Genomic DNA, 12,724 nt, shown 5'->3' with positions numbered 1-12,724 from the left:
CAGCCTGCGACCTCTGTGGAATATTATCTCCCTCTTTCTACCCAACCTTGTCCTGTCGATCTCCACTGATAACTATTACATAAACAGCCAAAACAAGAATCAAAGAAAAAGAAAACGTGCAGAGAAAAAGGGCATTGTGACTGATATGGTGGGTGGAGATATTTGTCTTCAATTCCAGCATCACAGGTTCAAATCCTATCTCACACCAACAAATTTCTATTCATTTTATTTGTAGTAGTAGTAGTAGTAGTTTTATTTGGTCATTGGAGAGTGAGTTAATACACTACAATTTTCTTTCACTTTCACAGAGAGAACAGACCAAAAAGGTGTAGGCTGAAGCCTAAGCTTACTGTGCCTAACCTTTAGACCCTTAAATATCTTCTTACTAGAAAATACAACAACACAATCAGAACAAGAACAGAAAACAAACAATAAACAGAGACTAACACAAAACAGACAAAAAAAAACACAAAACCACAAAAAACAACTAAAAAGAAATGAAACAATAAATCACTTGAATTTACAAGAGAGAAATACAGAAAAGTACTAGAAACTAGCCTTTACGTTATTTATATCACACTATTGCTCTATATCTGGCTATTATATTTGATCTGTACATCTTTTTAACTTTATTTATTGAACTACAATTTTTTAATTCATTATCTAATACATTCCATATTTTTACCCCTTTAACCGATACACATCTATATTTGTTATTTATTCTTGCATTGTTTGTTTATTTAACAGTGACAGTGCACATTAATTAACATTGTTGTAAATGCGCCAGAGTTAGCCAAGAGGCTATTTTTCATCTGTAGTCCCTGGACAGATGTTACAGAGTCACCCTAAAAACAGAATAGAATAGGAAAATATTGCAAGTAAAATTTTAATTTTAAGCTTTTCCCATTTTATCCACAACCAGAGCCTTTACCCTCACCTGAACCAAAGTTGCTTTACTTAACTATTAGATACCCTTTTCATGTGACAAATAGATAAAAATGTCATGTTTCATCGGCAGCATTATCTTATAATCCTTTTGGAATATTCACATAAGTCTTGCCCACATCAGAGTTGGTATTCATTTCACAAAATTTTATTAGATTGTGTTGCTTTTGGCCACAGTGAAAGTTGATACAGAATGCATTCGCATTTATTATCAGTCATTTGAAAACCTGCCACAATCTGATCATGGCTAAACAGTCATACTCTCTCTATGCTCCGTGTGTGATGCTTCTATGTTGCGACACCGACAACATTTTGCTAGAAAGACGATGTGAGAACTTGAGGAGTGCGGCTGCAACACTAATTGTATTTGTGTTTGTTTTGGGGCAATAATTCAGATTTGGAATCGGGGAAAGAAAAAGTGTGTGTGGCAGCGCAGCTCCACAGCTGCAGTGAACTGTGTGTGTGTGTGTGTGTGTGTGTGTAGGGGAGGGGCGCTGTGTGCGACTGGCCTATCACACAACGTGGACACAGGCAGCTACCCAATGAGGACTTTCATTCATCACGAGCACAGATCATATTACTCATATTACTCAGATAATACTCGTACTCGTCAAAAGTTCTTTATCCGTACTGGATACTCAGCCGAGTATCCGGACCAGCGGTGACACATTATTGATGGCTGATGCATCATTTAACACAGCTGAGGTATGCTTTTTTTTTTTTTTTTTTTTTGAGACTGACACTTCATAATAAGAATGTTTGCGCCTCCTTCAGTGGTGCAGTTTAGAGCAGATATCAAGTGGCTCAGTGGGCACAAGAGTGACCTTTAAGACTGAAATACACAAAAGGCAACATCCATGAGAACAGAACAGAACCTCATAGAATAACTGACGCTTGTCATTTTCTTGCAACTTTATGGGTTTTCATCTGATTGCAGACGCATGCCCCCGTTTCTCCTTCCCCCAATAGTGCCATTCAGTTTCAACTGTATATCATGAAGCTCAGAGGAAATTTCACAAATGAATGCACAAATGGTCTTTCATATTAAATATATAGTGTTGGTTTGAATCTTTTTAAAGGGAGTAGAGGACTGGAGAGGGAAAAGTGAAATGCTTTTTCCACTCCAAACAACAAAGACTGATGTGAGCAAAGCAATCTGCGGCCAACAGAGCTGTGTTTGCACCAGGCAGCTCCAAAGTCTGAATGTTTGCAACCGTATGAGTGTGAAACAGGCCGACGAAGGGAAAGGAGGACACAGCAATGAGCAGCTGCACAGCGGCTGCACAGCGCTCAAGTAACTGAAGCCTACAGAGCTGCAAAAAAAAAAAAAAAGTTTCCACAGGTTTGCATGAGCAATGTGTTTGTAGAAAGTCATCCTGTCTTTGTTGTAATTATCTGGGGCGAGGTCCCTTCAATTCATACATCTTAAAACATCATTTACAATTTACATCAGAGACTGTAATAATAGCAGTGAGCACTGACTGGCTCAGTGGGATTCATGTAATACAACTGTAGATGTGAAGCAGATCAAAGTTACAGCAATGTTGAAACTTTATTACCCGCTGTGTGCACTGATTCAAACACCGGTTAATAACTCGCTGACAGATGTCAACAGCACATCAAGGCCCTTTAACTGCAGACAGCAGTGAACATCCAGTCAATTCCCTCTAATGGATCATAGCTTCTTGTTGAGGAGGCTGCCTATATGGTTTTGACTTTCAAGTGAATAACTCCGATGAGTAACAGGAGGATTATAACAGCAGTGCAACCTTGAATTGCGTTTCAATTTTATTTTGAACTTTATTCCTCCCTTCTGTTTGTTTGTGAAAAGTTTTTATAGACCCAGCGGGGGCTTCTTGGGCCCCCCTTGCACAATCCTTACTCTTTCTTAATTTTTTATTTATTTATTTATTTATTTATTTTTGGCACAATAAAAGCAAAACATCAGAACAAGAATGAAATAACAATAGATTGTGCAGGTGAGATACAGAAAACCTCTAGGGGCTTATAAGAGAATCCCACCTCAAAATTTGATTACCTAAAAACAAGCCAACAAAAAAGAGCAAATATACATTAGATCAATGCAGTAAATGTGTGTAAAGGCGTGTAAAAAAGAGTGCATAGACCTATGTGAGTATGTGTACATGTGTGAGTGTACATGTTTATGTATGAATGTGAATATGAATACGAGTGTGTGAAGGCAAAATACGAAACAAGAGTTCCTCTGAGTTTGCCAGTCTTTACAATCTGCATGTTTAAATGAAACCTAAACGAGAAACCGCTTGCTTTACATTGAAAAAACAGACAATCCAACAGCTAAGAAAACTAAGAGGTGAGTGAAAAAAAAACATCCAAAAGTCATTTAACTGAGACAGTGCGAGGTGGGGTGATTAGAGGGGTACATAGATGATTCTGCAGCTGTCATGGAATTGAATTAATTGAAGGCATATTAGAATGAGGAGATTCACGTTATACAACAGAGAATATGCAATTTTATGACTTTTAGGACTTTTGCGATTCTTGCCAATTTTCCGTTCTTTCAAAACCCACATTTTTCCTTTTTCTAATTTAACCTCTCCCTGAGTTTGGGAAAGCCACTCATGCAGCGCTGCTCAACCTGCCCCCACCAACACTGGCACCTGCAGCGTCACAACTGATGCCATCGATCGCGCTTTTAACCGTGTGGCAAGAGCACGGCGGGGGGACAAATGAGGCAGCGCTGAGACCCCCGCTGTGTAAGGATGGAAAGATAGATGGATGAAAGTGGAGATGAGGGTCGACAGGGTGAACAGGTTTAATGTTACACAGGATGAAGGCAGAATACAGTAATTGTGAGTATATATATTGGGACTCATGAGTGACGTATTGGCTATGATAGGTTGGCATTGTGCTCAGGTCAAAATAAGGTTAGAGTCGCACCCTGAGACGCACGGAAAAGAAACTGTAAATGCCATGATGGAAAACTGACTTTATTCATTCATTTTCCAAACCACTTATCCTCACAAGGGTCGCGGGGGGTTGCTGGAGCCTATCCCAGCTCCAGCAACAGAACAGAAACACCCAAACAATAGCTGGGTTTCCTTCCAAATATATCGAAATTTTTGAGCGAATTTTGTCAAAATGCGCAAAAGAAAATGCGAATTTATGCCTGTTTCCATTAGTTTTGTTTTGCGATTATTGAGAGGAGAGTGCGCCGTGAGATGATGTCATAAGATAGCGTCTGTGTGTCGACTGAACAACAACAAACACTCAGCTGACACTCAACAGCTGATCAGGGACAGATTCCTGCTGAACTTGTCGGCTCTTGGGAGAAGTCTGCTTACTATTTTGGCAGTGCTAACTTCGTACTGAACCATCCTAAATAAGGAATAAGAGACTAATAATAATAATAATAATAATAATAACTAATAATAAGACTGTAGCGTAGAAGTGTGACATGGTGTTCGGTCCAGTCATCGTTTATTCGCAAAACCTGTTTCCACAGCAAAAAGTCGCATTTTCTTTTATCGATACGCTGAGAAATCCACCCCCTCCAAGCGTAAAAACATTTTTGCAAATTTTCGGCCGTTTTTTGAATTTCTGGCGTTTCCATCCAATTTTTTTTTTTTTTTTTTCGCAATTTCTCAAAATGCGAATAAAAATAGGTAGATGGAAACCCAGCTAATGACATTCACACCTAGGAGCAATTTAATATCTCCAGTTCACCTAAGCTGCATGTCTTTGGACTGTGGGAGGAAACCCATGCAGACAGGGGGAGAACATGCAAACTCCACACACAAAGGGCTCCAAACTCCACAAACCCAGGACCTTCTTACTGTGAGGCACCAGTGCTAACCACTACACCACCTTGCCGCCCTTAGCTGGATTTAGTATATAACAATTATTCCACATTCAACCTATCATAACCAATATGTTTACTGAGACCAAATATTCTGACTGTTGTCTTCATTGTAAATGAGAAAATGTTCAGATTAACCCTTTGAATCCTGGATCAGCATCAGATTTCTTGTTTTTAATGCTTGTGAAAGGCGTTTGAACAACACTTTGAATCCTGAGCAAATTGTTTTTAAAACCATGGGCAAAAGGCAATGTGGAATTACCATGAAATGAATGCAAGAAATTATTAAAAGGTTACAGGAAAAATGACCTTGAAATTAGCATAAAAAAAAAAAAAAAAAAAAAACACAGCTTTTTGAATGATAATCCCACAACATAAAAGCTGTAACTTTGTAACTTTCAAAGTGTGGAGTAGCAACATGGCTAAGTGGTGAATTCATTGTTGGTGTGCAATCATGAAAACCCTATTTCCTTTCACTCAAACATCACTGTTGAAACCCAGGGGAAACTGAATCATCTTCCTCGTGTTACATTTCAACCTATTTCAACTTGAAATACATTTCGTATTTCTGCAAAGTGAGACATCAAATGCTGTTTCCTTGTGTCTTTGAAAAAAAGAGAATAAAATTAGAGAGGAATTAAAAGAGGAATCAAAACTGATTGCTGCTCTGTAATGAACAATAGCAAAGATAAGAGAGAGTGAACATCAAGGTCATTTGATAAACACCAGGCCTCAGAGATGAAGAGCAGAGTGGATAATCTATAGTGAAAACCAAAGTCTGCTGCAGTGCTCTGATCTCCAACAAAGACGTGCATTCTCACGTCTCCATGAAGGGCATGCAGAGCTCAATAACAGTCGCTTAGCTCGCCTCGACAGCAGAGACAATGATCAGATAATCCATCAGTATCTTATAGCAATCAGCTGGGCTTGGCTGCTGAAGCTCAGAATCGATGGCTGTGAACGAGGATCCGACCCACACAGCCGCCTGTTTGGCTAAGATACAGTCGTTAACATCAATCTCCATTCATCCGCCTTTCACTGCCTTGTCCTTTTGATCGCCCGCTCTTTGGTACTATGTCAGTGCACATGAATATGAGATTATAATTTCACAAACTGCTTTGAACATCAGTGCTTTGACAACAACCTCGAGCGGAGGTGCATCCACACACAGGCCAGCCCTTTTACAGCACTTATGTTGGTCCATTTATCTTCTGAAGGATGGTTCTTTGCAGTGTTATCAGTCCAAAATCACTGGTGAGGAATGGGCCTTTCTATCTGCTCAGACACTGATCAGCCAAACACACACCAGCTACACCCCATACACACTGTGCATTCTTTAGATATCATGTCAGGGTTCAACAGAGGGCAGTTATTGGTCAAACTGCTGTGTATGGGGAAAAAAAAAAAACATTTGTCTTGGATGTTAAAAAGAAAGAGAAAACATTTTAAAAAATGAAAAATAAAAAATGATCAGCTCTCATCTGTGGACACTTTTAACACATAAACACAAATGAACAAACTGGATAAAACCATAATAATAATAATAATAATAATAAAAAACAGCATTTCTCAATACACATCACTGCATAGTTACAATTATTTGTGAAAGTACTATCAGGTTATTTCTTCCTGTTTTTGTTTTTGTTTTTTGTTTTTTTTGTTTGTTTTTTGCAGATGCTACACATTGGACCTACTTTCCAATTTAAACAGGAAATAACAAGAAAAGAATTGTGTAATTTCCTAACAAAATGGGCACTGGTAGTTTATATATATATATATATATATATATATATATATATATATATTATTATTATTATTATTATTATTACTGTGTTGCAGAATAGAGGCATCCAAAGACAGTATTCTGGATTACTCTCATTGACGCTTACATCTAAGCAGCATCTATCCCTCTGGATCTTTGGAAAAGGTATCCTGTATTTTCATCCAGTTGCTAGATATTGGATTAGCTTGTGTTTTTAGGCACGATTGTATCGTTTCTGAATTATCAATCGATTATCTGAATCATGTGCTGTTGTCACACGATCTGCATCTGCATCAGACATACCACACGGCAAAGGCCACCCATGTGAAAGTGCTCCTTTAAGAGCAGTGTAGCAGTTAAGCAGGAAGGCAGTGCATAATGTATGTGAATAGCGAGTGTGTGGTTTTGAGTGTGTGAGAGAGCAAGCGGCAGAAAACTGACAGTGAATGTGAGTGGAGCAGAGTAAAGGTGCAGTAAAGACGGCGGTGTGTCAGATAATAAATGCTGCCGCTCCTCAAGACCAAGAAAAGTCATGTCTGCTGTTTCCCCAAACTGCTGAAAAAGTGAAGTGGCCGTGTGCCTACAACCACCCTCTGGAAGTTGAACAGGAAAAGCTAACAGTATGTTCCTTAGCTGCTATGTGACATCAGCCAAATTTATAGGAAGTAACCTCACTGAATTATCATTATTTATCATTATCATTGTTTCATTTTTCAGCTAGAATGCTTGGGATTCAAAAGCGTTTTCGCTCTGGTCCAAATGCTGCAGCACTGGCAGAGCGTCGTGTTTCCATGACTACCGACCGGAAAAAGGAAGCTCTGAAAAGTAAGGAGAAGTAAACTGAACAGTGAAGACACAGCAGGTATGCAGTTTGTTAGTATCGCCGGTCATCTCATTCTACACTCTCTGTATTTATCACTCTCAGCAAATGACAGTGTTTGAAAATGAAACGCACGAGGCAGCTTGAAAAAAATGCGTTGATGTTTATAAAGTCTTTCTGTGAGACAACGAATCTCCTTTTGAGTCCAAGTTTGTCCACGACTGCTAGCATTTCCCATTTACTGATTTTCTGATTGTTGTGTTCACACCGGCCCAAATGAACCGCACTGAGGCCCAGAGCTCAGCTGGGCCGACCTAAACCCTGCCTGTGAGAAATCACCCTTAGAGTCTGCTGATAAACAATGTGAGTGCACGGACATTTACACTGTCTTGTGGCAGTGGAAGTTTCCGTGCAAAAAGTGGCAAAAAGTGTTTTTGCCACTTTTATTTTTATGGTTGCATCCGAACGATCACTCTACCATCTCTGAGTGTGCCTTTTTTCTGAATTCATTCATTCATTCATTGATTAACTAATTCATTCATTCATTCATCCACATGTACCAGTTGGAAGCCATCTTTATTGAATGGCTTCCAAATACCAGAAGAAAAAGCTCCTGCTGAGAAGTCAGCTAATGTCCCACCTCAGGTTCAGAAACCCTTTGCCACTGATATCAGTAAGTGAGAGCAAGCTGCTGTGGGCCATTTAAAAGAGCAAGAGCTCTTCCACATAACAAGCCCAGGGAACTTGTATTGCACACATGGAGACGCAAATAAGAGGAGAACTTAAATGAGTAAATAAATAAACAACATTATACTTCAGAAAATTCCTAAAACAGAGGCGTTGGTGCCCTGCCTCTCGGTTCACAGCAGACAGAGCAGTAAGATCTGCCCTGAGGCGCAAAAGAAGCTGTAGTCTCCAAGACTGCGATGCGGATGAGTCAGGAGGAGGAATAAACGCAGTCCAAGTTCTTAAACTTTAATATGAGCCTTGAACATTTTGTAGTATTTTTCTCTGTCACCACAGCCAAACTGAAAAACATTTATCAAAGGCTGTGTTTTAGCAGCGAGGGAAACTCAGATATTTTTCCTGTGATCTGGCCCCATGTCCTACATTTGCACATTTGCGCCTCATACTCTTTTTAAAATGTGGGTTGTTGTCCATGTAGTACACAGATTGGAAAACACAGTGATTAGCTGTGTTTGTGTTTTCTTGCACCTGATTCAACTGTTATCACACCACTGAATGGACGTTATTAGTCATAATCACCACTACAGGTATCACTTAATACAGTGGTTCTCAAACTTTTTTCAGTAAGGTGCCCCCTTTGAAATATTTTTTTCAGCCAAGTACCCCTTGGCCAGTGCTTATAAAAATATTTGCTAGAAAAAAAAAAGCCTATATAAAGGGGTACAATACAGCTCCATCAGTGTCTGAAACAACAGCCTGAGACTGACAATATTTTCATGTCTCAGTTTTTGCTTCTTCACTTTCTCTCCTTGTTTTCGGATGTATTGCTGCTATGTGTCAACCACAAATCCATTTTACATGATTTTTGTCTGGCTTCCCAGTTATAGTGAACAAACCTCCTCACTTGATGAACACGGCATTAGTCAGTGCACAAACTATGTTTAATAAACATCAACTTTATGACAATGGCACTCAGTGTCTACAAATCATGACATTTAAACATTTAAGACAAATGCCTTCAGCGCATAATATTGCTCTTATTTTTGTGTGGTCAGGATAGGAGCATCTATATTAACCATGGCTGCCACCATTTTTCTAGTTATAGCTCTGGCACAGCTTCATAATATCATCAAGGTTTGCTCCCACCAACAAAGGCACTGATTGGCCTGAATACATTTCCAACAAAGTCACTGATGAGGGCAACACCAGACTTCTGAATTGAATGAATAAAATTCTGAAGAGTGGGCAGGTAATTCAGCGGTCAGGTTACAAAGTCCCTGCAAATGCAATGAACACAGTTTGGTTTCTGAGCAACGTGAGACTGGGATTACCACTTTACACACATCACATCTCATCTCACATTTCTCCATCGATGTTATTTCTTTGCATCAGCAGGCCTCGAGGATATATGCATATGAAAAAATAGTGTTTTCATGTCAAAGAGCTAAAATGTCCAGTGCATCTGTAGTGAGATCATTTCCACTTTTTACGTCCGTACACGTGTTTAGTGGTGAGTGGTGAACAACAGTACACACTCAAACATGTATCCATCCATGTTTTATGCATCACACGTGGGAATATGTATGTATGCATCTGAAGTGAGGAGAGTGCAAGGAAAAATAGTGTCATATATGTTAACTCTTTGAATTTCACTATTGACAGGACTGTTTTCCTCATGGTGAGAACACTATTGCAATTTTATCATGTGCCTGTACATGACGGAAGAGATGAGGGGAGCTGGGATGCAAAATATGTACTGTGCTGCATATCTTTGCACATGTGTGTGTGTGTGTGTGTGTGTGTGTGTGTGTGCATGTGCTGCATGAGGACGTGACTCACCGTCCATGTCTAGTCTCTGCATGATGATGGCCAGCTCCACTTCACTGGGCATGTAACCCAGAGAGCGCATGGCCATGCCCAGCTCCTGTTTGGAAATGAACCCGTTGCCATCACGATCCAGCACCCGAAACGCCTCCCGGATCTCTGCCAAGACAGACAGGAACACGACTCAGCATCCATACACAATGTCCACGCCGCTCCCTCACCCCTCCTGCTTAAAATACAGAGTGGCACAAACATGGAGTCTTCTCCCTGTTCATCTAAAGCACTGTGACTCTGCATTACTCGGCCTCATCCCTCCCTTTTATTTCTTCACACCCTGCTTTGTTTTTCCATCTCTTTCTGTGACAGTAATATACTTCTCGCTGTCTTTCAATTCATCTCACATCTCTTAAACATTCTCTGTATTTCACCCTTCCCACTCGATTCATCACCATTTGCAAGCCCCCTCTCCCTCCCTCCCCCTCTGACCCAGCTTCTGGGTGGGAGGGGGAGGGGGAAGGGGGGGCGTTATGTGATTGGTCTCACACTGCTGCCTCCAGTTAACAAGATCAATTCTACCTATCAATTCATTTTCTCCACCTGCTGTCACGGCTGCTGTCACTTCCACTCCTTTCCTTACCTTCATATTCTCTGATGTGCAAGCTTGCAATGCCTCTCCCCAAGCTATTTGTTTTCATACTTTGCTGTTTGCATTTTAATCATTTATGTTGTTACAGATCTCATTATTTGGTTTGATGTCTGGAATATCACTCACTGATGGTTTTTTAATGAAGAAATCACCTCTAAGGCCACTGAGAATAGTGAATAAATAAACTTCATATAACGGATGGTTACATGCGTACCTCAGGTTCTCTGAGTAGAGAATCTATCAATCCATTCTACATTTTCCATATGACTGAGTCCATAGGACTGACCCCCATGGGGGCAGCTGATGTGAATTATTCTTGAAGACACATCACCTGTGGTGGCCACACACTGATTAAACCCGAGGCTATAGAAGCACCATGCATGCATTGCCTCTTCAGTTGACCTTGACTGGGCTGTGTTTCAGAGTGGGTCTTAGCTGGAGAGAGATTCTCTCCACTCAGAGAACCTCAGTTACGCATGTAACCATCCATTCTTTATCACATCAAGCCTATCTCTCCACCTTACATATTCCATATGTTAGCTGGCCCCGCCAGACACTAAGGCCAACTCTGAATGGGTGAACAGTCTCCTAGCCTGCCAGGCTGCAAGGCTAGCTAACAGAAAAACACCACAACACAGCCGTGGTCGCGGAGGCATGGTACGTAGAGCCACGTCCTGCTGCCATCCTACTGGGGGACAGCTGGCCTTTTGACGTAAGGAGTAACCCTATGAGCCTTAGGAAACTGAGCCATAAGGTTGCAACAGCCCTCTGCCAGTTTTTGAGGCCCAACATGGGCTGCCACCATTCCCCTCCAAGTTGAGGGAGAGTTGCTAACCTCCAACATTTCTGGAAGGAACTGGAGGATGTTCGGGGCTGTGCAGGAGAGGAGATCCACATGTCTCAGATTGCATCAGGATGAAAACACTCCCAGCGATATGCTGCCTGAGTTGATGGAGCCCGGGCTCCCTGAAGGGTGCTAACCACAGACTGGGGCAACCCCATGGCTAACAACTCACCCTCTCATGCGGCAGCCTGAGCCCCTGGGGAAAAGGATGGTTCAGAGTCCCGCGAACAAAAGGTCCCACTAAGGAGGGAGCTCCCAGGGATGTCCTTGAAGAAGGGGTGCAATTGCTGACAACCAGATCATCTGAGCCCAATTGGGAGCCACCAGAATGAGATTTACCTCTTCCACCTACACTCTGTAGGAGTGAATGCAGGAGGGTGAAGGAAGGAAAGGCATACAGCAGGCCCTGTGGCCACTGGTGTGCCCTCACATCTGTGCCCAAGGGAGAGTCTATCTCCCTATGGAGAAAAAGTGGGGACAGTGCGCTGTCTCCCAGGAAGCAGCACATTGTCTCCTGTAGTCCCAGATCTCGCTCACCACCTCTGGATGCAGCATCCATTCTCTGGGGAGGGGTCCCCCTCTGGAGAGCTGATCCACTGCTAGGTTTGTAGAACCCAACACATTTATTGCCCTCACAGATTTGAAGCAATCTGCAAAAGCGAGGGGGAGCCCAACCCCCCTGTCTGTTGATATTTACCGCTACCACTGTGCTATTTGTTCTCACCATCACATGTTGGCTCCTCAGCTCTGGCAGGAAGCAGAAGAGCTAGATAGATCACCTGCAACTCCAAAAGACTGATGTGCTGCTCTAGCCAGCGCTCATGCCGTTGGCCACTGATGCCCTTGCTTTCGTGGATGGCTCCCCAGCCTACCAGAGATACGTCAGATGATACCACCTGGGATTGCACCACTGGCCAAAATGCATTGCTCTGTTCTAAACTGGCTGGCCACTCCCACCAATGGAGAGCTGTACACAACCTGCATATCACCAGCACTCTGGTTTGCAGGTTTCTCTATAGACAAACACCAAGGCTCAGGAGGCAGCGCTACACTGGGTTCATGCTCAGAAGAGCCAGAGGCACAATGTGCACTGTGGCTGCCATCAACCCCAAGAAATGGGGTTAGTCTGGTTACTCTGGCCCCCAGATGGAACTGGGATAGGCAAGCTGTGATGGCGGCCTATTTCCCTGGAGTTAAGGAAAGAAACCCTACTGTGGCATCCAACCATAAAGCTAAGAACTCTGTGGACTGTGATGGCTGGAGCCTTCTTCTTGTCCTGCTGAGACGCAGGCCGAGGTGTTTTCACATTGTTGTGGCACTGCTTCTCTGAGCGAGCACACACCAGCAATTGTCCAAGT

The 12,724-nt window shown here is 41.9% G+C and overlaps 1 protein-coding gene across 1 annotated transcript in view; it reads right to left on the bottom strand.

Annotated features, from left to right (window-relative positions):
• Window positions 1-12,724, bottom strand: part of LOC115370607 (calcium-binding protein 8) — a 101,213-nt gene that overhangs the window by 55,742 nt on the left and 32,747 nt on the right. The window contains exon 3 of the mRNA XM_030067710.1: window positions 9,892-10,035. Within this exon, the coding sequence (XP_029923570.1) occupies window positions 9,892-10,035 (144 nt within the window). The remainder of the gene's footprint in view (window positions 1-9,891; window positions 10,036-12,724) is intronic.

The sequence above is a fragment of the Myripristis murdjan genome, chromosome 13, assembly GCF_902150065.1.
Source record: "Myripristis murdjan chromosome 13, fMyrMur1.1, whole genome shotgun sequence".
NCBI classification, from domain to species: Eukaryota; Metazoa; Chordata; class Actinopteri; order Holocentriformes; family Holocentridae; genus Myripristis; species Myripristis murdjan.
Note: the sequence above shows the minus strand (reverse complement) of the source record. Positions and strands in the feature narration are given on the sequence as shown.